Source organism: Ictalurus punctatus, chromosome 25 (genome assembly GCF_001660625.3).
Source record: "Ictalurus punctatus breed USDA103 chromosome 25, Coco_2.0, whole genome shotgun sequence".
NCBI lineage: Eukaryota > Metazoa > Chordata > Actinopteri > Siluriformes > Ictaluridae > Ictalurus > Ictalurus punctatus.
Window position 1 is genome coordinate 4803157 of NC_030440.2, and position 25383 is coordinate 4828539.

The following is a 25383-nucleotide window of genomic DNA, read 5'->3' on the forward strand; positions in this document are numbered from 1 at the left end:
GGGACGGTGGGCGTCAGGTTCCGGGTTCTGCGTCTCCTCCGTTCTCCTGCTGCATCCATGTTTCAGCGGAAGATTCTGTCACGAATCGTGACGGAGCAGAGATAAGGCGGATGCAAGTGCAGGATAACAGTTGTTTATTCGTAGAGACACAGGCAGACAAATCCTAAACGTGATCCAAAACGTAATCCATAAACATGCAAGAGGTCAGGCGATTGGCAAACAGGCATACACGGAGCAAGGCAGGAATCTAGGTCGTTAAACAAAACAAGACAAGACACGAACTAAGGCGAGGGACTGAACGCGGATAATCCGCCGCGACGCGATCTAAACTAACGCTAATCATTTACTTACTATTACGACTTCTTAATCTTCCGCGTGCTGGGAGGCACGCGCTATATATGCCGACATGATCAGCGTCTCAACTGCTATCAGCTGAGAGCAATTCAGACCCACGTGAATTCCCAGCCAATGACGGAACAGGGAGGAGACATGACAGACATAAACAAAACACACGTGTCCCAATGTCACTACGGTCAACAGCGGAAAAGCAGGTGCTCGCGCATTCGCGCTTAGAGCACGCTGCTTCAAGGGGGAATCTTGACAAGATAGGGGCTAGTCTTACCAAATCAATATAATGTAGAAAACGGGACACCGCAAGGGAGTGTAATCAGCCCAAATTTATTTTCCATTATGATTAATGATCTATACTCAGAGCTCCCAGTGGATATGGGGAGGTCCCTATTTGCGGATGATGGCGCTATACAGAAGAGATGAAGAAATGGTGAATTTATAAATAAGAAATTACAAGAGTGAATTGATCAAGTTGAAAAGTGAGGAACAAGTGGGGATTTAAGTTCTCAGTAGAAAAAAACAAAAGCAATGACCTTTACAAATAAAAAGAACGGTAAGGAATAGAGATGCATCAATGTATCGGCCAATTCAGTATCTGCCCTTATGAATATAAAGTCTGGTGTAACTAGAAGCAATCAGGAATTACTTTATGAGATTTTATTTACAAACTTAAGAATAAGCAGGAAAGGGAGACGCATTACATTTATCTGGATACCAGCACATGTGGGCATCCAGAGACACGAGAAAGTAGACAGATTGGCAAAAGAAGCAACAAAAAAAGAACATGTTCAGGTCCAAATTAAATCACTTACGTGGTATACAAACTCTGTCTTAGCCAATTGTAACGCAGGAGGCAGTGTACTACTAGCCAATCCCAGCATTTGAGGCGGGACTTGTCGGAATACGAGTGGGAAACAAAATCCGGTTATTAGAAGAACCGGTATTGATGTGGAGAGTAGGCGGTCTTTCAGGATCTCGTTCCTTCATTCAATTACAGCAGTCACGCTGCATGGCAGACGAGTCTTCCTGCATTAAGGTGAGAATATTTGATTATTAGCGAATGTTGTCGATTAAATTCGTTCACGGTGATAGTGTATAGTAGCTACAGCAAAGATAAGTCATCAATTGAATGTTCTTGTCGCTTCACCATGTAAACTAGTAGCGGCATGTTCTGATGCAATTGTTGTTGTTGTTTTTTTTTTTTCAAGTAATCGATCGGTAATTTAGCTATAATATAAATGGTTTCCCTCTGACGTGTTTAACCTCCGCGACTATAGCGCGAGGCATCGCTGCTCGCTAACTTTCACAAAAAATAACGATTTAATCAGCGCCGTTACTTTACTAGTCTATAAAGACACCTCTGGCATCTTAGTTCAGTATACAACAGGATTTTGGATGTGCATATATAACACTTTCCGGCCAGCAATAAAATGTGACCTCAGAACGCACCTGGCGCGTGACAATCTGACCCTGCGGCAGTAACACGGCGCGCGAGCTGCTCGCTACTTTTCACAAATACACCTTTTGTGAAGCTCGTTCATACCATCTACTCCAGAATATTTGTGCGCGTGTGCATTACGGTTTACGGTAGCCTGTTTATGACGTGCGTAGAAAATACAGTTCGCTCTTTCAGATTCATGAAGCACATCATACCCCCAAAATCGGTCGAACTATAGGAAAGTCTTAAATATAATCGAAAGGGATAACTGCTTATTGCACAGAAAAGCCCATAATATTCTGGTCAATTGTCCTATATCCTGAATTTATATATTCTGTAAAGCTGCTCTGGGGCAATGTCCATTGTTAAAAGTGCTGTACATATAATTGAATTGAAATTAAAAATTTCATATTAAATGTTCACTAAATCAAATTTTAAAGATTTAAATTTATTTATGAAGAGAACTTCAGGTACATCATAGTTTTACTTCATACAGGCCCTTCTGTAAGTATTTTGTAGGCTTGTAGATAAGCTTGTTTCAGTTGTTAGGTCATCAGTCTGTGAACACACAGTGTGTTTTGTGGCCACCTGTATTATCAGTTTGTCTTCTGTATAAAACTCTTATTTACGGAACAAAACACTACTTTCCTAGTTTTTTTTTTTTTTTTTTTTAAATATATACCTACAGTCATGTGCAAAAAATAATTACACCCCATGAAAATTGTTGGCTTTTTTTTTTACATATATGGAAAAGCAAACATTTGGTCATCTTTGAAACAGTGCCTATTAATAAAGTTGATATAATTGAACAGAACCACAAGGAAAAGTAGTTTTTCTATCATTTATTCAACAGAAATATCAATACACATGATATTCTTCTGTGGGAAAAAAGTAAGTACACCCTTGGCCTCAGAAGCTAGTATTGCCCCCTTTAGCAGAAATAACCTCTTGTAGGTGTTTTGCATAATTGTCCACCAGGCTTGCTGGAGTTTTTGACCACTCTTCCATGTGATTTTCTTTCAGTTGCAAGGTATTTGAGGGTTTTCTTGCATGTTCTGTCCATTTCACATCCCCCTACAACATTTAAATGGGCTTCAAATCTGGGCTTTGACTCAATGAATGCAAAATGTTAAGTCCCTGAAGCAGCGAAGCCATTATATTTCATTATGTTTCCACCACCGTGGAAATAGGGCTGCACAATTAATTGAATATTGATCTCGATTATGATTTCGACTGCCTATGATTACATGAACATGATTGACTGCGATATTGACGGTTAAAGTTTGTCCTCTTCTCATAGAAAACGCTGCTGCATATGAAATCAAGCACTTCCCAAACTTACAGCCAGTCACTATAGAGTGGCGCAGGGATGATGTCATTTTGTAATGCCAAAACCTGGAAGTGAGTTAGCATTTTAGCCCTTCCGGTTCCATCGTCCTGAAGTCAGTGGGTTTTTGGAGTGGGGTTTTGGTTAAAACCCTGAAATAAGCTCTGTGGTGAACACAAGCTCAAAATATTTTCACGTTTAATTCTACGACATAAAATATGCCAGTAATACCCCACTCATGACTTTTTAAAGCTTGAAAAAGGCGGTTGCTAAGAAGTTGATAAATGGGACTATAGATGTTGTTTAATGTCCCTGATGTCATCACGCCGAACAGGAAAAAACTTTGCAGATAAACAGCTTCAGGTATGCAGTGCACAGTTACCAAAAAAACTTGGAAGAAGATTCATCCTCAGAGTAAATCCGTATTATGGAAAATGTTTTAAATACAGTTTGGGAAAGTTGTCAGAAGCTTGGTGATGGTGACATTGAAGTCAAGCAACCATGGTGTAGTTCGTTTATAGCATACAGTTAGGTTTTTATTTCTGGCGATTGTATTTAGGCTCCAAAATTCATAAGTTGTGTTCATTCGTTTGAAATCTGTGCCACTTGTAGATGATTTTTCATACAGTGGAATGATGTATTTCAAATAATTTGGAGATCCTTTTAAACTCCTTGCTTTTCAGAATGCTAGATTTTGTCTTCTTGCACCTTTTTAACCAGTATGAGTTTCTAGTTAAATTCTAGCCCTTGCCAGGTCTGAACCACTTGGCATCCAGTGTTTGGGCTGAAGTATCTTGGTGCTTAGCAGAATTCATGATGCTCTCAATCTTTACAAGAGTCCCTGAACCCCTGAATTCAGATGCTACATGTAGTATTTCTTCTTTCTCGCAACACTTGCAACACAAATCACGATGTTATTATAGTACAATGTGACATCTAAACTCTAAACCTCTATAAACATCTAAAGACTGTTGTTGTTTCAGAGCTTGCAGCAGGTTCAGATATGTGTTGTTTTGCTAACTCTACATGCAAAATATCCCCTTTCTTTCTCATATATCTTCGCAGTAACAGAATACAACAATATTTTTACTAGAGTTCTGTGTCTAGTCAAGGTTGAGGCTTGCTTAGGCTGCAAGAAACAGTGAAGCAGAAGTTTGGTAAGTAAAATGACTTTGCAGATTAAGAAGTTCCACACTTATTTTTCCTGGTGTAACCAGTCGTCAGTAGGAAACACTTAAAGACAGAGGAATGTTAATGTTTCTTTCACATGTTTCTTGTTCATTATTTTACCATAAACATTGAAGAGAAATCACCGAACTCTCAGAATTTTATATATATATGTATGTGTGTGTGTGTGTGTGTATATATATATATATATATATATATATATATATATATATATAATGAAGAAATTTAATGACAAAATAAATAAGAAATCAAATGGAAATTGTGTGTCATGAAAGTTTTATAATGAGGTACTAAAATCTAGTCCAGAACAAAATACAAAGTTATTACTGTTCAAGTGTAAAGTGACAGGGTCTCATCTTAGGATATTTATTAATATTAAGTGTCTGCAATAGTAGTTTTGTGTGTTTATATTAGCACAATTCTGTGTGCCATGTATACCCATGACCCCCTTCTGTGTGCCATATTTACCCATGATCCCCCTCTCTTTGTCTCTGTGTGCCATGTTTACCCATGATTCCCCTCTGTGTCTCTGTGTGCCATGTATACCCATGACCCCCTTCTCTGTATGCCTTTTTCACCAATGATCCCCATGTAAATGCACTTTAAAACAAAGATACACATGGGCTATAACGTAATATGAAACGGCTACTTTTTTATCTACATAATGTCTTACTCTTAAGTAGGTTATTTAATATCATTTATTAAATAAGTTTTTTTTTTTTTTTTTTTTTAAACCTTCAAGTTTAAAGGTTTAAGGTTATTTTTTGTTAAGAAATAGCAATACTACATATACTACAAGTATTTTTGATCAGGAAAACCAAGCATTATTAAAAAAAAAAAACATTTTGTGTATGTTATAAATAATACGGTAATTGTTGGAAATTTAGTTTTCAAGAAGAAGTCAAATATACACTGATCAGCCATAACATTAAAACCTAATATTGTGTAGGCCCACTTTGTGTCACCAAAACAGCTCTGAGCCATCAAGGCATGGACTCCAAGACCTCTGAAGTGTGCAGTGGTATCTGGCACCAAGACGTTAGTAGCAGATCCTTTAAGTCCTGTAAGGTGTGAGGTGGGGCCTCCATGGATCAGACTTGTTTGTCCAGCACATCCCACAGGCGCTTGATCAGACTGAAATCTGGGGAATTTGGAGGCAAAGTCAACATCCTGAACTCTTTCTCATATTCCTCAAACCATTCCTGAACAATTTTTGCAATGTGGCAGAGCGCATTATCCTGCTGAAAGAGGGAATACTGTTGTACTGTGTACTTGGTCTCTAACAATGTTTCCAAGGTTTCCCAGCAGAACATTGCTGAAAGCATCACACTGGCTTCTTCCCATAGTGCATCCTGGTGCCATCTCTTCCCCAGGTAAGCACCGCACATGGACCTGGCCATCCACATGCTGTAAAAGAAAACATGATCCATCAGAACAGGCCACTCTGACCGGTCTGCAGCTTTGCAGCCCCATACACAGCAAACTGTGATGTCCTGTGTGTTCTGACACCTTTCTATCATAGACAGCATGAACTTTTTCAGTAATTTGTGTTACAGTAGCTCTTCCGTGGGATAGTCTTCACTCCCTACACACATGAATGTGCCTTGGGTGGCCATGACCCTGTCACCAGTTGTCCTTACACTTTTTGTAAGTACTAGCCACTGCACACCGGAGGAAATTAAAATTATTTTGTTTTAAAATAAAATCCACAAACTGAGAGTTACAAATATAAAGTTCAGACTAAAACTTTATGGACTACACAACTGTTTGTCCAAAACAGAAAAGAACCCAACACACATACAAGAATATATATTATTAATTTAGGACTGTAGTTTAATTCTGTGCTTTTTGTGAATCCATAAAAAAAAATGCAAAAGTACATAATATAAACTAACTAAATAAGATATATATTAATATTAGTATCTCACAAAAGTGAGTACACCCCTCACATTTTTGTAAATATTTGATATCTTTTCATGTGACAACACTGAAGAAATGACACTTTGCTACAATGTAAAGTAGTGAGTGTGCTTGTGTAACAGTTTAAATTTGCTGTCCCCTCAAAATAACTCAACACACAGTCATTAATGTCTAAACCGCTGGCAACAAAAGTGAGTACAACCCTAAGTGAAAATGTCCAAATTGGGCCCAAAGTGTCAATATTTTGTGTGGCCACCATTATTTTCCAGCACTGCCTTAACCCTCTTGGGCATGGAGTTCACCAGAGCGTCACAGATTGCCACTGGAGTCCTCTTCCACTCCTCCATGACGACATCACGGAGCTGGTGGATGTTAGAGACCTTGTGCTCCTTCACCTTCTGTTTGAGGATGCCCCACAGATGCTCAATAGGGTTTAGGTCTGGAGACATGCTTGGCCAGTCCATCACCTTCACCCTCGGCTTCTTTAGCAAAGCAGTGGTCGTTATCATGCTGGAATACTGCCCTGTGGCCCAGTCTCCGAAGGGAGGGGATGATGCTCTGCTTCAGTATGTCACAGTACATGTTGGCATTCATGGTTCCCTCAATGAACTGTATCTCCCCAGTGCCAGCAGCACTCATGCAGCCCCAGACCATGACACTCCCACCACCATGCTTGATTGTCGTTAAGACACATTTGTCTTTGTACTCCTCACCTGGTTACCGCCACACACGCTTGACACCATCTGAACCAAATAAGTTTATTTTGGTCTCATCAGACCACAGGACATGGTTCCAGTAATCCATGTCCTTAGTCTGCTTGTCTTCAGCAAACTGTTTGCGGGCTTTCTTGTGCATCATCTTTAGAAGAGGCTTCCTTCTGGGACGACAGCCATGCAGACCAATTTGATGCAGTGTGCAGCGTATGGTCTGAGCACTGACAGGCTGACCCCCCCCACCCCTTCAACCTCTGCAGCAATGTTGGCAGCACTCGTACGTTTATTTCCCAAAGACAACCTCTGGATATGATGCTGAGCACATGCACTCAACTTCTTTGGTTGACCATGGCGAGGCCTGTTCTGAGTGGAACCTGTCCTGTTAAACCGCTGTATGGCCTTGGCCACCATGCTGCAGCTCAGTGTCAGGGTCTTGGCAATCTTATAGCCTAGGCCATCTTTAAGTAAAGCAACAATTCTTTTTTTCAGATCCTCAGAGAGTTCTTTGCCATGAGGTGCCATGTTGAACTTCCAGTGACCAGTATGAGAGAGTGTGAGAGTGATGACACCAAATTTAACACACCTGCTCCCCATTCACACCTGAGGCCTTGTAACACTAAGAAGTCACATGACATCAGGGAGGGAAAATGGCTAATTGGGCCCAATTTGGACATTTTCACTTAGGGGTTTACTCAATTTTGTTGCCAGCGGTTTTAGACATTAATGGCTGTGTGTTGAGTCCTTTTGAGGGGACAGCAAATTTACACCGTCACTCAAGCTGTACACTCACTACTTTACATTGTAGCAAAGTGTCATATCTTCAGTGTTGTCACATGAAAAGATGTAATCAAATATTTACAAAAATGTGAGGGGTGTACTTACTTTTGTGAGATATTGTATTTCCCTGTGTGTGTATAATATATATGTATATGACACACACACACACAGTCATGAGAAGAAAAAAAAAGTACACCCCATGGATGTTATTGGCGGGTGGGTTTTTTTTTTTTTTTTTTTTTTTTTTTTTTTTTTTTTTTTTTTTTTTACATATTTGGACGAGCAAACATTTGATCCTCTTTGAACAGTGCCTATTAATAAAAGTGAAATAAATGTACGTTTTGTATTAATTTTCACAATTTAAATTGAGGAAAAACAACAGATCAGTCACATGGAAAAAGTAAGTAAACACATTGATCATAGGTATGATCTTTTTGTGAATTCGATGTAATGGAAAATTGCCAGCACTTATATAGCATTTTTTTCGTTTAGTTTTTTTTAAATTAACCTTTGCGGTTCTACAAATCAAGGTGTGTGCATTACACGGTTTATCATTCACCCATTCTCACGCACACACCAATGACAGCAGAGCTGCATGCAAGACACTAGCTTGCCATTAGGAGTCAGGCTGACAAGCGAACCCTGCGATTAGTGGACAACCCGCTCTACCACCTGAGCCACAGCCACCTTGTCTTCCAAACTGTTCCACTTTCGACTCATTAGTCCACAGAACATTCTGCCAAAAGTTTTGAGGATCATCCAGGTGTGTTTTGGCAAAATTCAGATGAGTCTTAATGTTGTTCTGGGTTATCAGTGGTTTTTACCTCACCACTCTTCTATGGATGCCATTTTTGCCAAGTGTCTTTCTGATAGTGGAGACATGAACAGTGATCTTTATTGATGCAAGAGTGGCTTGTGGTTCGTTTGATATTGTTCTTGGCTCTTTTGTGACTTCCTGGATGAGTCGTTGCTGTGCTCTTGGAGGAATTTTGGAAGGTCTGACACTTCTGGGAAGGTTCACTACTGTGCCGAGTTTTTCCATTTGGAGATAACGCCTCTCACTGTGGTTCTTTGGAGTCCCAGAGCCTTTGAAATAGCTTTCTAACCCTTCCCAGACTGATGTATTTCAATCACCTTCCTCATCATTTCTGGAATTTCTTTCAATTTTGGCGTAGGGTGTTACTGGTTAAGACCTTTTAACCAATTTCACACTGTTGAGAAAGTTCTATTTAAGTGTTGATTTGATTGAACAGTGTTTGCAGTAACCAGGCCTGGCTACATCTAGTCCAGCTGAACCCCATCATGAATGCAGTTTCATAGGGTTGGGGAATTAGTAACTGGTATTGGATAACTTTTGCTTCAATAAATAACATTAACATTATCATTTAGAAACTGTATTTTGTGTTTACTCAGGTTGCCTTTGTTTTATCTTAGATTTTGTTTTCATTTCTGAAACAATTTAATGAGATATCCAAAAACAGAATAAATCAAAAGCAAATACTTTTTCACAGCACTGTATGAAATTTTTTACAATCTGGGTTATATATAAAATATATATATATATATATATATATATATATATATATATATATATATATATATATATATATATATATATATATATATATATATATATATATATATATATATTTGTTTTTTTCTGTTTTGAGTCTGCTGTTATCATTTTTGGTTAATCCTTGTCACTTAGAAATGTAATCTTTAAAAAAACTTCTTTTAATGAACATATTCTTGTATCAAAACAATTCTAAACTGCTAGCAGGAACACTGTGTAAAGGTCATCTTGGTGTTTGTTAGTTATGTGTGCATTATTTGCATGGTTCCTAGTTAAGCCTTGTTGATGTTTAAACTCTATTGGTGATCATTGAGTTCTGTTAAGCCTCCACTCACTGGAAAGCCTCAAACGGCACAGCATTTATTGGAGGTTTAGTCACCAAAATGTCTGCAGAGCACCAATCTAACCAAGGTTTTGACTTGGCAGCCTGAATTGCTGTTGTATTTTAACCTATTATATAATTCTATATTTGTTTATGGCATTATCTTGGTGATGCTATTGTAAGATATTTTAAGGTGAATCATTTACCACACTGTGCTTTTACTTCTCCATAACGGCACTAGTGAAGATTCTATGGCCAGCCACACACTGTTGCTGTACTAGTCAACTTGTTGTGGCCATACCACTCCAGGTACATCATGGGTGACGCAGACCAGATGCACTTCACTGCAGTGGACTATGCTATCTTCGTACTACTCCTCGTAGCTTCAGCGGGCATTGGCCTGTTCCATGCATTTTCAGGGGGCCGACAGAGAAGCACACGTGAGTTCCTGCTGGCTGACCGCAGCATGAGCTGCCTACCTGTGTCACTGTCCCTACTTGCCACTTTCCAGTCGGCTGTAGCCATCTTGGGTGCGCCGGCTGAAATCTACGCTTATGGCACGCAGTACTGGTTCCTGGGCTGCTCTTACTTCCTGGGCCTGCTCATTCCGGCACACATCTTCATTCCTGTTTTCTACCGTCTGCGTCTTTCCAGCGCCTACCAGGTAGCCTGTGTTCTAAAATATTCTAATGGGGAAGGGTTTTTCAGGCAAAACTAGTATTATAATGTTCCATTGCTTTATTTAAATAATATTTTAATAATCTGTGCTTTGCTTTCAAATGACTATCTATAGTTCCCATTCATTTACAAATTCCAGCTTTACCCAGGAAGGGTTGCACTGTACTTTACTTTTATATTTTTGATTTATTATAATTGTCAAAGTCCGCAGCATTTTTAAAAACCTGTTTCTTTCCTGTTGGAAAGAGAGCCTATAACTAACGCCACTGCTCTCAGCTTGATTATATGGTTCTGACACTTTTTGCTCGGGGGGGGGGGAGCTCAGTTTTTTAAGACCCCTCCCCCCCAAATATTTGAATTTTCTAAATTCTAAAGACTGAAACAAAAATCCAGAAAAAATTACCAAAATAAATTTTATGAGGGCTTCAGTAATGTTAATAGAGCTCCAAGCTAACAGTATACGGATATATAATGGCTTAATAAGAAATTCAATCGGTATGGTTAGCTTATTGTCCACATGCTTGAAGGCAAAATAAAATTGTGTTTTGTGGGGGGTTATTATTGGCTGTTATAATGTTGGAGTAGACTTTCTGAATCAGTTGGAGATTCACATATTAAGCACTGTATGTATATACAATATTGTACTGTTTTCAATATTTTATTGGACAGCTGGTTAGAAATGGAAATTATACCCATTCAGTATTTGATCGGAGAACATCTACATATATTTAGGTATCTCCCTCAGCCTTTTTGGGAAAGAATAGACTGATTTAAAGAACTGTCAAAACGCCCACCTCTAAAACAAGTCAGAATTTCCGGGGTGAGAGAAGCATGTTTATATTTATATCATTTACATATAATGTGTGAGGTAGAATGTGAGTTAAGTCTTCTTTTAATAATGAATGTTGTGGCAGTATCTAATCTTGTTTCTTGTTTATCTAATCTTTTTATTAACTGCTCTTTCAGTATCTAGAGCTTCGCTTCAATAAAACTGTACAGATCTGTGGCACTGTGACCTTCATCTTTCAAATGGTGAGTTTGGTTTGGTCTGTGTGCAGCTCTGGAGTCAGGATGTGGAGCTCTCTGTTATGAGTTGTGTAACTAGAGATTATTTTGCAAGCTTGTGTTCTCAAGCACTTTTTTTTTCCTTTTCTTTGATTTAGTTTGCTTTTTGGAAACCTTATACCAGCTTTCTGAACAGTGTGTTGGGGGGGGGGGTTGAAAAAAAATGTAGACTTTGTGTAAGGATTTACGTAAGGATTTAAGTATTTTATGAATGTGATTTTAGGGTCTCACTATTTAATCTTTAAAATGTTAACACTTGTTTTCAGTGGAATTAACCAAAAGAATGAGCTCTTTCTCTATTTTGTGTCCCTGTAGGTAATCTACATGGGAGTGGTGCTGTATGCTCCTGCACTTGCACTGAATGCAGGTACATATGGCTGCGGTTAGAAAAAATGCTAAAAGATTACTTTTAGTAAAGATGCTAACAATGAGTAAATTCATTACTAAGAAATGTAGTTTTTCCCCCCATAATCAGTACATCCAGCGAATAAAAATAGTAGATTTTTGAAAAGGCAATAGGTAGCAAAATGCACAAGAATGAAGGCAATGAGTTGTTTGACAGTGAATCTACCAATAACTTGTTTTATTTCCTGGTGTATTTCAGTAACTGGTTTTGACCTCTGGGGGGCTGTTCTAGCAATGGGGCTCGTGTGCACACTCTATACAACGCTGGTAAGCCTGACCATTGTCTCCCATCTCAATAACCACAGACATAGTAATTCATTTATTTGTTGCTCTTTTTTTTAAAAAAAATTAATCTCTTGTAATTCATTCTAAACACATTTTAGTCATGTGATACCTGTTGATGTATATAATTTCTCTTTGCACAGGAGGTAAATCACTTTGAGCTTATTCTTAAATGTATGATGTTATTACTTAACATCATACATTATTATAATAATTATATTATCTCTTTTGGCTGGCTAGCTTAGTCGGTAGAGCATTAGACTTCTAATCAAAATACAAGGAAGACTCTGTACTGGCACCCAGGTGGTGGAAACTTCCCCTGGCTCTGCAAAGTTCCTGGCTGTGTTCAAACAAAAACTGAAGATGGACCACAGTTTAAAAAATGAACTCTACTCTCAAATAAAAAATCCTCTAACTCCACTCCATCAAGGTTTTAGTTTAATGTTGTTCTTAGACCCTGCTCTGTTTATAATGGTGTAAGGACGTGTTTACTAGGGATGTCACGATACCAAAAATCTAGTAGTTGGTACTGATACCACCAAAAGTACACGATACTCGATACCAAAGTTGATACCACGGTGTGGTTTAAAAAAATAAATAACATTAAATTAAAAACTCCTGGAGGACATCCTTCTCTGGCTGATACTGGCAAAGAGAGAGGGGGATATTTTAGTTGTCAAACACTAACTGACAATGACTAATAAAACAGTGCTAAGTGCTAAGGTGCACTCCTAAGGTGCACGCACCCCCCCCTTTACTCTGAATGCAAGCATTAGTTTAAATTCACTGATATGGTGGCAGGCCACAAAGGTTTATTAAAAGCATGAACATATGAATAATTATTTGTGACATTAGGCCACATTTAGCTGACAGGACACAGGCTGAATGGCGATGCATGGTGGCCCATTAAGAGGTAGTTTATAACATCGCAATGCGTTAGTGTCGTTAACAAATAACTGGCTATCGCAAACAGGCGTGCTTGTAGGCGTTCTTCTTCTTCTTTACCACTTGTGGACCAACTAAAACACTTGCGCGAATTTGCTGCCCCCATCAGTTCCGGAAGAACTGAAACCTCGATACTTTCATTACCAGTGTTACCTACACTACTGCAGAAAAACAAGTGCCGTCACGTTTTAAGAATGTTTGTACCGAAGTATCGGTTCTCATGACATCCCTAATGGGAACTCTTACAGTCCCTTCTGAAACCATTGGAACGGGAAGTGCAGTTCATTTCTTTTTGCTGTTGACTGAAGACATTTGAGTTTGAGATCAAAAGATGAATATGAGAGGAGAGTTTAGAATTTCAGCTTTTATTTCCTGGTACATATGTACAGTGAGGGCAAGAAGTATTTGATCCCCTGCTGATTTTGTACGTTTGCCCACTGACAAAGAAATGATCAGTCTATAATTTTAATGGTAGATTTATTTGAACAGTGAGAGACAGAATAACAACAAGAAAATCCAGAAAAATGCATGTCAAAAATGTTATAAATTGATTTGCATTTTAATGAGGGAAATAAGTATTTGACCCCCTCTCAATCAGAAAGATTTCTAGCTCCCAGGTGTCTTTTATACAGGTAACGAGCTGAGATTAGGAGCACACTCTTAAAGGGAGTGCTCCTAATCTCAGCTCGTTACCTGTATAAAAGACAACTGTCCACAAAAGCAATCAATCAGATTCCAAACTCTCCACCATGGCCAAGACCAAAGAGCTCTCCAAGGATGTCAGGGACAAGATTGTAGACCTACACAAGTCTGAAATGGGCTACGAGACCATTGCCAAGCAGCTTGGTGAGAAGGTGACAACAGTTGGTGCGATTATTCGCAAATGGAAGAAAAACAAAAGAACTGTCAATCTCCCTCGGCCTGGGGCTCCATGCAAGATCTCACCTCGTGGAGTTGCAGTGATCATGAGAACAGTGAGGAATCAGCCCAGAACTACACGGGAGGATCTTGTCAATGATCTCAAGGCAGCTGGGACCATAGTCACCAAGAAAACAATTGGTAACACACTACGCCGCGAAGGACTGAAATCCTGCAGCGCCCGCAAGGTCCGCTGCTCAAGAAAGCACATATACATGCCCGTCTGAAGTTTGCCAGTGAACATCTGAATGATTCAGTGGACAACTGGGTGAAAGTGTTGTGGTCAGATGAGACCAAAATGGAGCTCTTTGACATCAACTCAACTCGCCGTGTTTGACGGTTGGGATGGTGTTCTTGGGGTCATAGGCAGCATTCCTCCTCCTTCAAACACGGAGGTGGAAACATTATGCTTTGGGGGTGTTTTTCTGCTAAGGGGACAGGACAACTTCACCGCATCAAAGGGACGATGGACGGGGCCATGTACCGTCAAATCTTGGGTGAGAACCTCCTTCCCTCAGCCAGGGCATTGAAAATGGGTCGTGGATGGGTATTCCAGCATGACAATGACCCAAAACACACGGCCAAGGCAACAAAGGAGTGGCTCAAGAAGACGCACATTAAGGTCCTGGAGCGGCCTAGCCACTCTCCAGACCTTAATCCCATAGAAAATCTGTGGAGGGAGCTGAAGGTTCGAGTTTCCAAACGTCAGCCTCGAAACCTTAATGACTTGGAGAGGATCTGCAAAGAGGAGTGGGACAAAATCCCTCCTGAGATGTGTGCAAACCTGGTGGCCAACTACAAGAAACGTGTGACCTCTGTGATTGCCAACAAGGGATTTTTCCACCAAGTACTAAGTCATGTTTTGCAGAGGGGTCAAATACTTATTTCCCTCATTAAAATGCAAATCGATTTATAACATTTTTGACATGCGTTTTTCTGGATTTTCTTCTTGTTATTCTGTCTCCCACTGTTCAAATAAATCTACCATTAAAATTATAGACTGATCATTTCTTTGTCAGTGGGCAAACGTACAAAATCAGCAGGGTATCAAATACTTTTTTCCCTCACTGTAGGTGTGTTAAACAACATAGAATGTAGCACATTCTGTATCAGACCACCCAAATTGTAGGTGAGCAAAAATATTTGAACATGTGACTGGCAAGTGTTTCTTGTTACCCAGGTGTGTCCTGTTGGATTGATTTGTTAAAATATTAAATAGCTCTGAACATCTACTCTTGGTTTTAGCTTTCAATTTCACATGTGAAAACTCCATTTGTTGTTAAAAAGGATAAGCCAACATGAAGATCAGAGAAAAGCAGTATCATTTTGAAGAGGGGAAAATCAGTCATAGGCATTGCACAAACATTGGGCATAGCCAATACAACTATTTGGAAAAAGAAAGAAACCACTGGTGTACTGAGTACCAGACATTGAATGGGTCGGCCAAGGAAAACAACAGCTGATGACAAACATTGTGAGAGCTGTGAAGAAAAACCCAAAAACAACACCCAGTGACCTAATCAACAACCTCCACATGTCAGGAGTGACGGTATCACAATCCACAGTTTGAAGAAGACTTGTGGTATGGCCTCTATATTTCTGCTTCAAAGATACACACCACTCGTCAGCAGTAAGAGACAGAAAGCCAGATTGGAATTCACAAAGAAATACAGAGATGAGCCACAAAAGTTCTTGAACCAAGATGAACCTCTACCAAAGTGATGCAAAGACCAAAGTGTGGAGAAAGAAAGGATCTGCTCATGATCCAATACATACAAGCTCATCTGTGAAACATGGTGGAGGTAGTGTCATGGCTTGGGTTTGTATGGCTGCTTCTGGAGCAGGCTCACTAATCTTTATTGATGATGGAACTCATGATGGTAGCAGCAGAATGAATTCAGGAACCGGAACGTTTTGTCTGCCAGTTTAGAGAGAACTCAGGAGGAATTTCATCATGCAGCAAGACAATGATCCAAAACACACTGCCAACTGAACAATGGACTTCATTGTGGGGAAAAAGTGGAAGGTTTTATACTGGACAAGTCAATCACCAGACCTTAACCCAATTGAGCAGCATTTCACCTCCTGAAGAGGAGACTGAAGGGAGAAACTACCTGAAACAAAGAACTGAAAGAGGCTGCAGTAAAAACTTGGAAAAGCAACACAAAAGAAGAAACCAACAGGTTGGTGTCAGTCAGTGCGTTTAAATGGACAACAATAATCCACTATTAACCCGATCACTAACGCATGATCAAACTTAATTCAATGTCCAAGCGGGAGGTAAACGAAAACCAGAGTCACGTGACCAGTCAGAAGCCGTGCCGCAGTGCCATCTGCTGGCCGTGGCGTAACAGAACCCCCCCAGACTGGAACTGGACTGGAGCTCAGGACAGCCTCCTCGGCCGGACATGGCAGCGGGACAGCCTCCTCGGCTGTGCAGGGCGGCGGGACGGCCTCCTCGGCTGTGCAGGGCGGCGGGACGGCCTCCTCGGCTGTGCAGGGCGGCGGGACGGCCTCCTCGGCTGTGCAGGGCGGCGGGACGGCCTCCTCGGCTGTGCAGGGCGGCGGGACGGCCTCCTCGGCTGTGCAGGGCGGCGGGACGGCCTCCTCGGCTGTGCAGGGCGGCGGGACGGCCTCCTCGGCTGTGCAGGGCGGCGGGACGGCCTCCTCGGCTGTGCAGGGCGGCGGGACGGCCTCCTCATCTGGGCTGGACAGCAGAACGGCTTCCTCAGCTGGGCGGGGCAGCGGGATGGCTTCTTCGGCGTGCAGGAGCTCCAGAGCTGAGACCTCACCGTAGGCCTCAGGCTGGAGCTCCGCTGTCCCCATTACCCCCCCCCCCCCCCCCCCCCCCCCCAAAGCCGAGCAAGTTCTTCGGTGAGCTGTTTGCTCTGATCCCAGAATGAACGACGCCACGCCTCAAACTCGGCCGCTTCGGCGGCGCTCATGATGACCTGCTGCTTCCGCATTATGGGCGCAGTATTCTGTTACGTATCGGGACTGGAGGCGGATGCAGGTGTAGGTCAAGTCTTTATTAACAGTAGACAGACAAACACAGGAAACGCATTCTTCACCAGGAAAACGAGAAACTGGTATCGTGGCTTGAAAACTAGAGCAGGGCATGAAACCAGACTGCTTAGCATGCTAACGCATTCACTATCGTAATCAAACATAAACGGGAAACACATCAGGCGTTTGGTACAAACTATACAAACTATAATACTGCGGGAAGTGCGTAGTCACGCGAGGGGTTTAAATAGCAAACCTAATCAAACCAAAACATGGACACCTGGGGCAAATCAGAGACATGATCAAACTTAATTCAATGTCCAAGCGGGAAGCGAACAAACAAAAGAGTCACGTGACCAGTCAGAAGCCGTGCCGCAGTGCCATCTGCTGGCCGTGGTGTAACAGTTTAGGGTCGTTGTCTTCTTGCATTACCCACTTTCTCGAGATTCAGTTCATGAACAGATGTTCTGACATTTTCCTTTAGAATTTGCAGGTATAATTCAGAATTCATCGTTCCATCAATTTTATTCTAAATGATGAAGCCATCAATGATGGCAAGTCGTCCTGGCCCAAATGCACCAAAACAGGCCCATCAACAACTCTCTTTCTGAGGGCCTCAGAAATCAATCTCCTTTGCTCATGCCATGATACACTTCCATAAACATGTGTTGTGAAGATCAGACTTTGATAGATCCCTGTAATTTAAATAAAACAGAGAGCTCACACACCTGGTTGTCATCCCATTCATAGAAATCACCTGACTCCAATTTTAACCTTAAATTAACTACTATTCTTAGACGTGCACGTACTTTTGCCACTCACACATGTGTAATATTGGATCATATTCCACAATAAATAAATGACCAAGTATAATATTTTTCTCATTTATTTAATTGGGTTCTCTTTATCTACTTGTAGGACTTGTGTGAAAATCTGATGATGTTTTAGGTCATATTTATGCAGATATAGAAAATTCACAAGGGTTCACAAACTTTCAAGCACCACTGTAAATATCTCGCTCATTCTTCTGTGTACAGGGTGGCCTGAAAGCAGTCATTTGGACAGATGTGTTCCAGACAATTGTTATGTTTGCTGGGCAACTGGCTGTAATCGTGGTGGGCACCCACCAGGCAGGTGGCATAGCCGAGGTGTGGAAGAAAGCCCAGAACAGCAGCCGCATCTCAGGCATTGAGTGAGTGTGATTTTTACTGTAAGCACACACATTACAGAAAAAATCAGAAACAGTTTGATTGGCTAAGTAAAAGATAACTCTCACTTGAGAGTTTGTCGCAATGTTACAAGCATAATTCAAGAAGAGTTAAATGAATTTGAATGAATAGTGTAAGTATTAACCATTATATAGTAGATAGGAGTTTGTTAGTCCAGTAGATACAGAATTTACAGGCTGAATGTAAGCTGTAAGTCTGGTTACATTCTTGTTTTGCATTGTATATTCTCCTTTCTCTGTCACTCTGGTGTCTGACCCTTCAGGCTGAACCCTGACCCCCTGGAGAGGCACACATTTTGGACATTGTCTGTTGGGGGCATCTTCCTCATGCTGGCACTCTATGGAGTGAACCAGGCTCAGGTCCAGAGATACCTCAGCTCCCGCTCTGAAAGAGAGGCCATCATGTCAGTAATACCCACCTCAGATTAGCCTGGTTATATAGAAATGAATGTGTCTCTGTGTCTGTCTTTGTATCTGTCTGTTATTCATTTGGGTAATTTATGCACATTCCAGAACATCATAGTGTTTTTAATTATAACTTTTCTGGTTTTCTGCAAAAAACGACTGGCATACACTCTTGTCTGTCCCCTGTCATAGGTCCTGCTATGTGGTGTTTCCATGCCAGCAGATAGTCCTGGCACTGGGTTGTCTCATGGGGCTGGTAATGTTTGCTCGCTATGGTGAAGACAGTCCTTTGGACAAGGGCTTTGTCCAGACCAATGACCAGGTCAGACTCTCACTGGCTTCGTTTTTAATTTTCCTGTCGTGCTTTTATGGGATGTGTTTCATGCAGCTGTGCTCATGGTCTTTTCATATCTTTTCATAATGTACAGTATCTCACAATAAAATAACTCGACGGCAAATTTACACTGTTACAAATTACGGTAAATTTACACTGTTACACAAGCTGTACACTCACTACTTTACATTGTAGCAAAGTGTCATTTCTTCAGTGTTGTCACATGAAAAGATATAATCAAATATTTACAAAAATGTGAGGGGTGTACTCACTTTTGTGAGATACTGTAAAAGGAGCTTTCAGAATGATGCTTGTTTGAATCTTCCTGACTGCTTATAAGCAGTTTCACTTTGTGATTTTATCCATGACCCTTAAGCTGCTTTTCTATGTTTTTAAAGTGCTATTTAAATTAGATTAAATAGGCAAAAAATAAAACATTAAAATGACGTGGTGTAATTTTTTTTTATATAATATTTTGTCTTCTCTTATAATGAAGCTCTTTAATGAATACATTGACTTGCTACTACTAGATATTGTTTATCATAAGGTGCTCAAGAAAAATCCTCTTTTTTTTCCCTTCAATTCTCTTTCTGTAGATGGTGTTGTATTTTGTTATGGATGTGCTCAGAGACCTTCCTGGTTTGCCTGGACTGTTTGTTGCTTGTCTTTTCAGTGGAGCTCTCAGGTAAAGGCCTCACATTAATGAATTCCTCAAAAAACCACATAATTGGTGCTCAGCTGTGATAATTTTTGTGGTGTTTAAAAAATATATATATATTCTTACTGTAGCACAATTTCATCTGCCTTCAACTCCCTGGCGACGGTTACCATGGAAGATCTGATTAAGCCCTTTTATCCTGGCATGACCGAGGCCCGTGCCACGCTGCTATCCAAAGGCCTTGGTGAGCAGTGGTTTAACTCTCCCACTCTGGAGAGGGCAGTATTCATAGATCTCAAACTGTATTTTAAATGGATTAAATGAAATACAATGGGTTACTTGCACGAACACTTCTGGTTTCATTCACCCTGGATTCTGGTTTTCCAGTATGTTCACTACAGTTGTAACAGGTATTTTACAGCCAATGTCTGCAAAAGCTCCCTTGACGTTCATGGAATATCTAAGAACACTCAGATATTCCTTGCATAAAGCTCAAGTGGGTCCAATGCAGTTTGGTCAACTGTTCAAGATTTTCCAATTTTTTTCCAGAGTGAGTAATTCAATTCAATTCAATTTTATTTGAATTGAATGGACATTGTCACAAAGCAGCTTTACAGAAACATATAAACACAGGATACAGATTTTAAGTGTGTGAATTTATTCCTATTGCGTAAGCCGGTGGCGACAGTGGTGAGGAAAAACTCCCTAAGATAATATGAGGAAGAAACCTTGAGAGTGATTACCTCTTAAAAGCAGTAAGTGACCTCTGAGCTGTAGTCACTTCTTTTATCACAGATAAAATACCATCTCAGCTGCTTGACTCTGTTCCTTTGTAAAACACCCTCACAATTTTTATAGCAGAACGTAAAAACTTACTTATGAAATATGAACATTTCAGGTTCATATCTGGTCCCCCCACCAGAGTTTTTCAATCTGAAAGCGAAATAAAAATAATAAATGTTAAAAAGCAATTTATCACCCCAATTTAAAAAAAAGAGAAGTCTCAAACATTAAATGTTCTGCATGTACACTATACTTATCTAGACTCAAACCCTTCCCGTTATAAACTGACTCTCAAAGTGGAACTGTGAGCAATCTAGAGCATCACATTTGGATTTAAGTTCTAAGTCTAAGGAACACTAATGTGCAAAATGATTATGTGTGTACCTTGTAATGCGCTCTAGAGATCAGGGTTTGTTCCAAGGAGCTAGGACCGTCCTGAGCTGAGAGATTGAGGTTTCTGTAAACAGCTGTATAACCAAACTTTCTTGTGTGCCATGACACAAAGATAGCAGTCAACCAAGTAAAATAAAATAAAAAAAATTTATGGTGATTTTTGCAATGACAATACATGGAGGTAATCACACAAAAAAATGTGAAAAATTAAAATCGGTCAAGTAATTACAATTATTGGACCACTTGAGATGGAATGATCCAACCCGAACACCTGAGCTAACATTAGCCCTGCAGTACTACAAAGTAGCTTGTGCTGTTGCTAACAGGGTGTCTTCAGTTGAAACTGGATATCACCCATGATATTAGTTTCTAGACAAGTTTGTTAAATTAGTTATCTATCTATCTATCTATCTATCTATCTATCTATCTATCTATTTATTTATTTATTTATTTATTTATTTATTTAAAACCCTGATGACTCGTATGCCATAAAGGTAAATATTGCTAGTGTGTGTTAATGTGTGGCTAATACCAAGTTAATAATGCTACTTTAATAATAAATAGCTGCAAGCAGCAGTTACAGGGCCAAGCACAACAGAGACAAAGTAAATAAATTTAATACCTTTCCTATTAACGGTTCTATAGGCTGCTATCGACTTTGAAGTGGAAGCAGAATAATAACACTAAATTAAAACAATAATTAATAATAATAATAATAATAATAATAATAATAATAATAATTTTATTATTATTATAATAATTGGGTCATTTTTATCTTGTGTGGTGTTATCCATTGGCTTTCACTTCCACACACTGGGCCATGGTGTAACTGTTCCATTCAAAGAGAAATGGCACTGTGCTTTTTTTTGATGGTCTTCTCTGACCACCTGTGGTTTTAATTATCTGATCTGGCATGAACTGTCTGCTTCAGACCTTCGTATGGGTGGAAATGGTGAAATGGTCATGATATAGGTTTTCTATCTGGGACCACTTAAAGCTGTTAAAGTTTGAAGACATTGTGCAGAGAGGGACACAGCATTGCTTATTGTATTCCTTCATTTAACTTTTTAAATATTCTGCCTTAAATACCTTATGGGAGACATTCATTTTGCTCTTGTTACAAAGGAAAAAAATGTAAATGTGCTACCAGAAACTTGATAACCACACAATTTCAAAACAGAAATGCGTTTTAAGCCTGAGTGCAAGTATCTTGTTGTGATTCATTGTAGTTCATGTGCAATGTAGCAGCAGATATGTGGTTTATCAATATTAGAGGGGTAATATGTTTGTTAGTACACAAAATAACATTAGCATGATAAGGATTTTTTTTTAAATCAAGGTTTTGAAGAATCTTTGCTCTGTTTGTCTCAGCTCTTGGATATGGATTGGTGTGTCTAGCTATGGCTTACATCGCTTCTCTAATGGGCTCTGTGCTACAGGTATGGATTAGTCTGTTTATTTACAATGGTTAGCATGCAAATACTGTAATACAGCAATAATCATATAATTTTATGTTATGGCGCACATTTTTTTGACTATCCATATTAGATGGTATTTTGAGCAGTTTTTGTACCTACTGAAACTTGAAGGCAGCATAAATAGCTCTCTCTATTTCCCTGAAATCATAGCTCTGTTCTCCTGGAACAAGAGTCCCATGAGAATTCGAAAACCATGGCAGAAAGTGACGGACTGTATAAGTCCATTTACAAATAAAGTTAACTCTAGAATATTTAGTAGTAGAATAACACAATTCCCAGCATCACTTGCTTTATTTGCATGAATAGACTAACAGACAAATATTCATTTTTGGTCTGACCGTTGCTTTAATCAGCTTGCGCTTTATTAATTGTGCTTTGTTTTCTGGTTTACTGCCTTTTGCACAGAAAATTTCATTTTTATAACTCAAATGTTATATTATGAATTATACCACAGCATGGCCGAATACTCTAATCTGTTTGGTCAGAGGGTGTGGATTATTTCTGTGTAACAGTATGGCTCAGACAGTATTTCCAGCTGTATCATGAACAATAGGTTTATGTTAATGGACTTGTTGTAATACATTATTGTTTCTGTGGTAACTGCTCGTACACAGGGACTTGTATGGTCGATGCTCCACATAATCTAACACTAATAATAAACAGATGTTTGTGTTAAACAATGTAAATGTATAATCATTGATGTGATGTTTTTTTGTTAGGAGACGTATTGAATGAATGATCTCTCGCCTGTTAGCGCTTTGTAACAGTTACAGTGCTTTGTGTTTGTTTTTGAGAGAGAGGCTGGTAAGGAAACACCTGTTTATCACTGCTATAATGTAAGTGAGAACATGAGCTAATTTGTCTCTTGGATGTTCCACAACGTTAAATCTAACTCTAAGCCATTAAATGCACTACTTTCATACATTAATAAATTAAACATTGTAATCATTGGCAAATTGCTGTGGTATAAGCAGAATACCACACACCAGACCATGCTGTTATACAAAAATAATGCACTCTGCTTGTGCATTGTACACCTAGCACCGCTCCATAACACCCCCTTCCCACCCACCCACAAGTATGGTCTGGAGTGTGGTGTTCTTAACATTCTTGATTTAGTTCATCTCTAATGGTATAGTATGTTTTAATACAGTCTTGCAAAAATGGAAATAATGATAAAAGTTTAAGTGATAAAAATCATACAAGTGTGCAAAACCAACTCTGTCTATGTTCCTGCATACTTTTATTTGTCTAATTTCTTACTTTTATGTGATCCTTTCAGGCAGCACTCAGTATTTTTGGGATGGTTGGTGGGCCTCTGCTTGGCTTATTCTGTCTAGGCATGTTCTTTCCCTGTGCCAACTCTGTTGTAAGTGCATTGTTGCTCTCTAACAGTAGAAACATTTGTCTCAAAGAAGCATTAATATAATTAAGCAGTATTGCACAGTCAAGAGTACTGTTGGACTGAATATCAGCATGACTGTAAGCACAAGGCTGCATGTAATCAGCTATGCTGATATTCAGTACAACAGCATGATTGCAAGTGTGATGTTGCAACATTAATTTTATACAACAGTTTAATAAACAAGAAATTAATATGGAGTAACTGACACAATAAGATCAAATTGGCCGGGCTGGATAGCTAAATGTACCAGTGTTACACCAAATATTAGCACTCTTTGAACACCGCTTGTCCAGTCACATTAGTGGACCAGAACTGTTGGATAAATAAAGTAGCAGAGCTCATTACAACATTTGTTTTATTATGGAAATGCAGAATCCAGGCATAGAGTTTGTGTTCGTGTGCATTTCCAGGGAGCAGTGACTGGCTTGGTGGCAGGACTGATTATGGCTTTCTGGATCGGCATTGGCAGCTTTGTTTCCCGTATGAAAGCACCTGGAACACCCATCTTTAACGCCACGATCGTTCATGACACAGGCAACACAACTGCCATCATGGCTACTGTCATCACCTCTATTACAGCAAAACCCAGGTAAATCTGTTGAAGCTCACGGGTACAATGTTTCCTTAAGTCTTTTTGTTGTTTTGCTTAGTATGTGACTTTTTTTTTTTTTTTTTAATCTGTGTTTTAACTAGGGGTGTAATAATCATTAAATTGCACAGTGAATTTAAAGGTAGCAAACAATTGTTAAATTTAACAATTTCACAAAACAAAATACTATTAACATGCTAACATGTTGCATCTGAAAAAAAATATTTTTTTCATTGATTGGGGGTGGTTTATTGACTATATTTTTCCTAATTCCAAGTTGCTTGTAATTTTTTATGGTGAACATGTATAGACATTTACACCTTGTTGTCCAGTAAAAAAACAAAAAAAAAACCAAAGAGGCCCTTCAAATAAACTGAACTGAGAGAATTTTCCTATGAGTTGGAGAATTATAAAATAACCCAGTACTGTGTTTCCGTAGGCCCACTGGACTGCAGGCTCTCTATTCGTTGTCCTACATGTGGTACAGTGCTCACAACTCAACCACAGTTGTAGTGGTAGGACTGTTGGTGAGCCTTCTCACCGGTATGTGAAGCTGTTTACACTGTATGACAGGGTAAATTATAGGGTAACTGTCAGGATTTCATGTTGTTTTCCAACACCTATCAGAACTATAGTACTATCAGAACTATATACTTTATCCTATTCGGAAACCTAGCTCAAAAAACGTGTGTATATATATATATTTTTTTAATAAACAGTGGCTCTGACTTTTTGCACTTGACTTTCTTTGCCTTTAATCTACATATACATAATGACAAAGTGAAAACTTGTTTTAGAATTACTTATCTTTTGCAAATTTATTATAAATCAAAAACTGAAATCTCTCATTTAGCTGATTATTCAGACACTTGGCTAAGGCACGGTAGTATATGGTGGTTGCTTTGATTATCTTCAGATTTCTCGAGAACTTCACTAGAGTACACCTGTGGCAAATTCAATTGATTGAACATGATTTAGAAAGGCACACACCTGTGGGTATAATGTCCCACAATTCACAGTGCAAAAACTAAGCCATGAAGTCCAAGGAGCTCTTCTCATACCTTTTGTAGATCTGGACAAGGATATAAAACCCATTTCTAAAGTGTTGAATGTTCTCAGGAGCACAGTGGGTTTAATCATTGTGAAATAAAGAAGTTTGGAACCACTTTGACCAACCAGCCAAAGTCAGTAACCGGGCTAGA

The 25383-nt window shown here is 39.5% G+C and overlaps 1 protein-coding gene across 4 annotated transcripts in view; it reads left to right on the plus strand.

Moving 5' to 3' along the window:
- The first annotated feature begins 1295 nt into the window (after positions 1 to 1295).
- Positions 1296 to 25383, plus strand: part of slc5a6a (solute carrier family 5 member 6a) — a 31281-nt gene continuing 7193 nt past the window's right edge. The window contains exons 1-14 of one of the 4 annotated variants that reach the window (XM_053675598.1): positions 1296 to 1387; positions 9919 to 10273; positions 11254 to 11319; positions 11668 to 11719; positions 11957 to 12024; positions 17946 to 18100; positions 18400 to 18540; positions 18734 to 18863; positions 19472 to 19560; positions 19665 to 19777; positions 22081 to 22148; positions 23470 to 23556; positions 24003 to 24181; positions 24621 to 24724. In XM_053675598.1, coding sequence (XP_053531573.1) covers positions 9926 to 10273; positions 11254 to 11319; positions 11668 to 11719; positions 11957 to 12024; positions 17946 to 18100; positions 18400 to 18540; positions 18734 to 18863; positions 19472 to 19560; positions 19665 to 19777; positions 22081 to 22148; positions 23470 to 23556; positions 24003 to 24181; positions 24621 to 24724 — 1600 coding nt within the window. In that variant the 5' untranslated portion in view covers positions 1296 to 1387; positions 9919 to 9925. Of the gene's footprint in view, positions 1388 to 9850; positions 10274 to 11253; positions 11320 to 11667; positions 11720 to 11956; positions 12025 to 17945; positions 18101 to 18399; positions 18541 to 18733; positions 18864 to 19471; positions 19561 to 19664; positions 19778 to 22080; positions 22149 to 23469; positions 23557 to 24002; positions 24182 to 24620; positions 24725 to 25383 lie in introns of all 4 variants that reach the window. The other 3 variants (XM_017455685.3, XM_017455684.3, XM_053675599.1) reach the window with 3 other exon arrangements.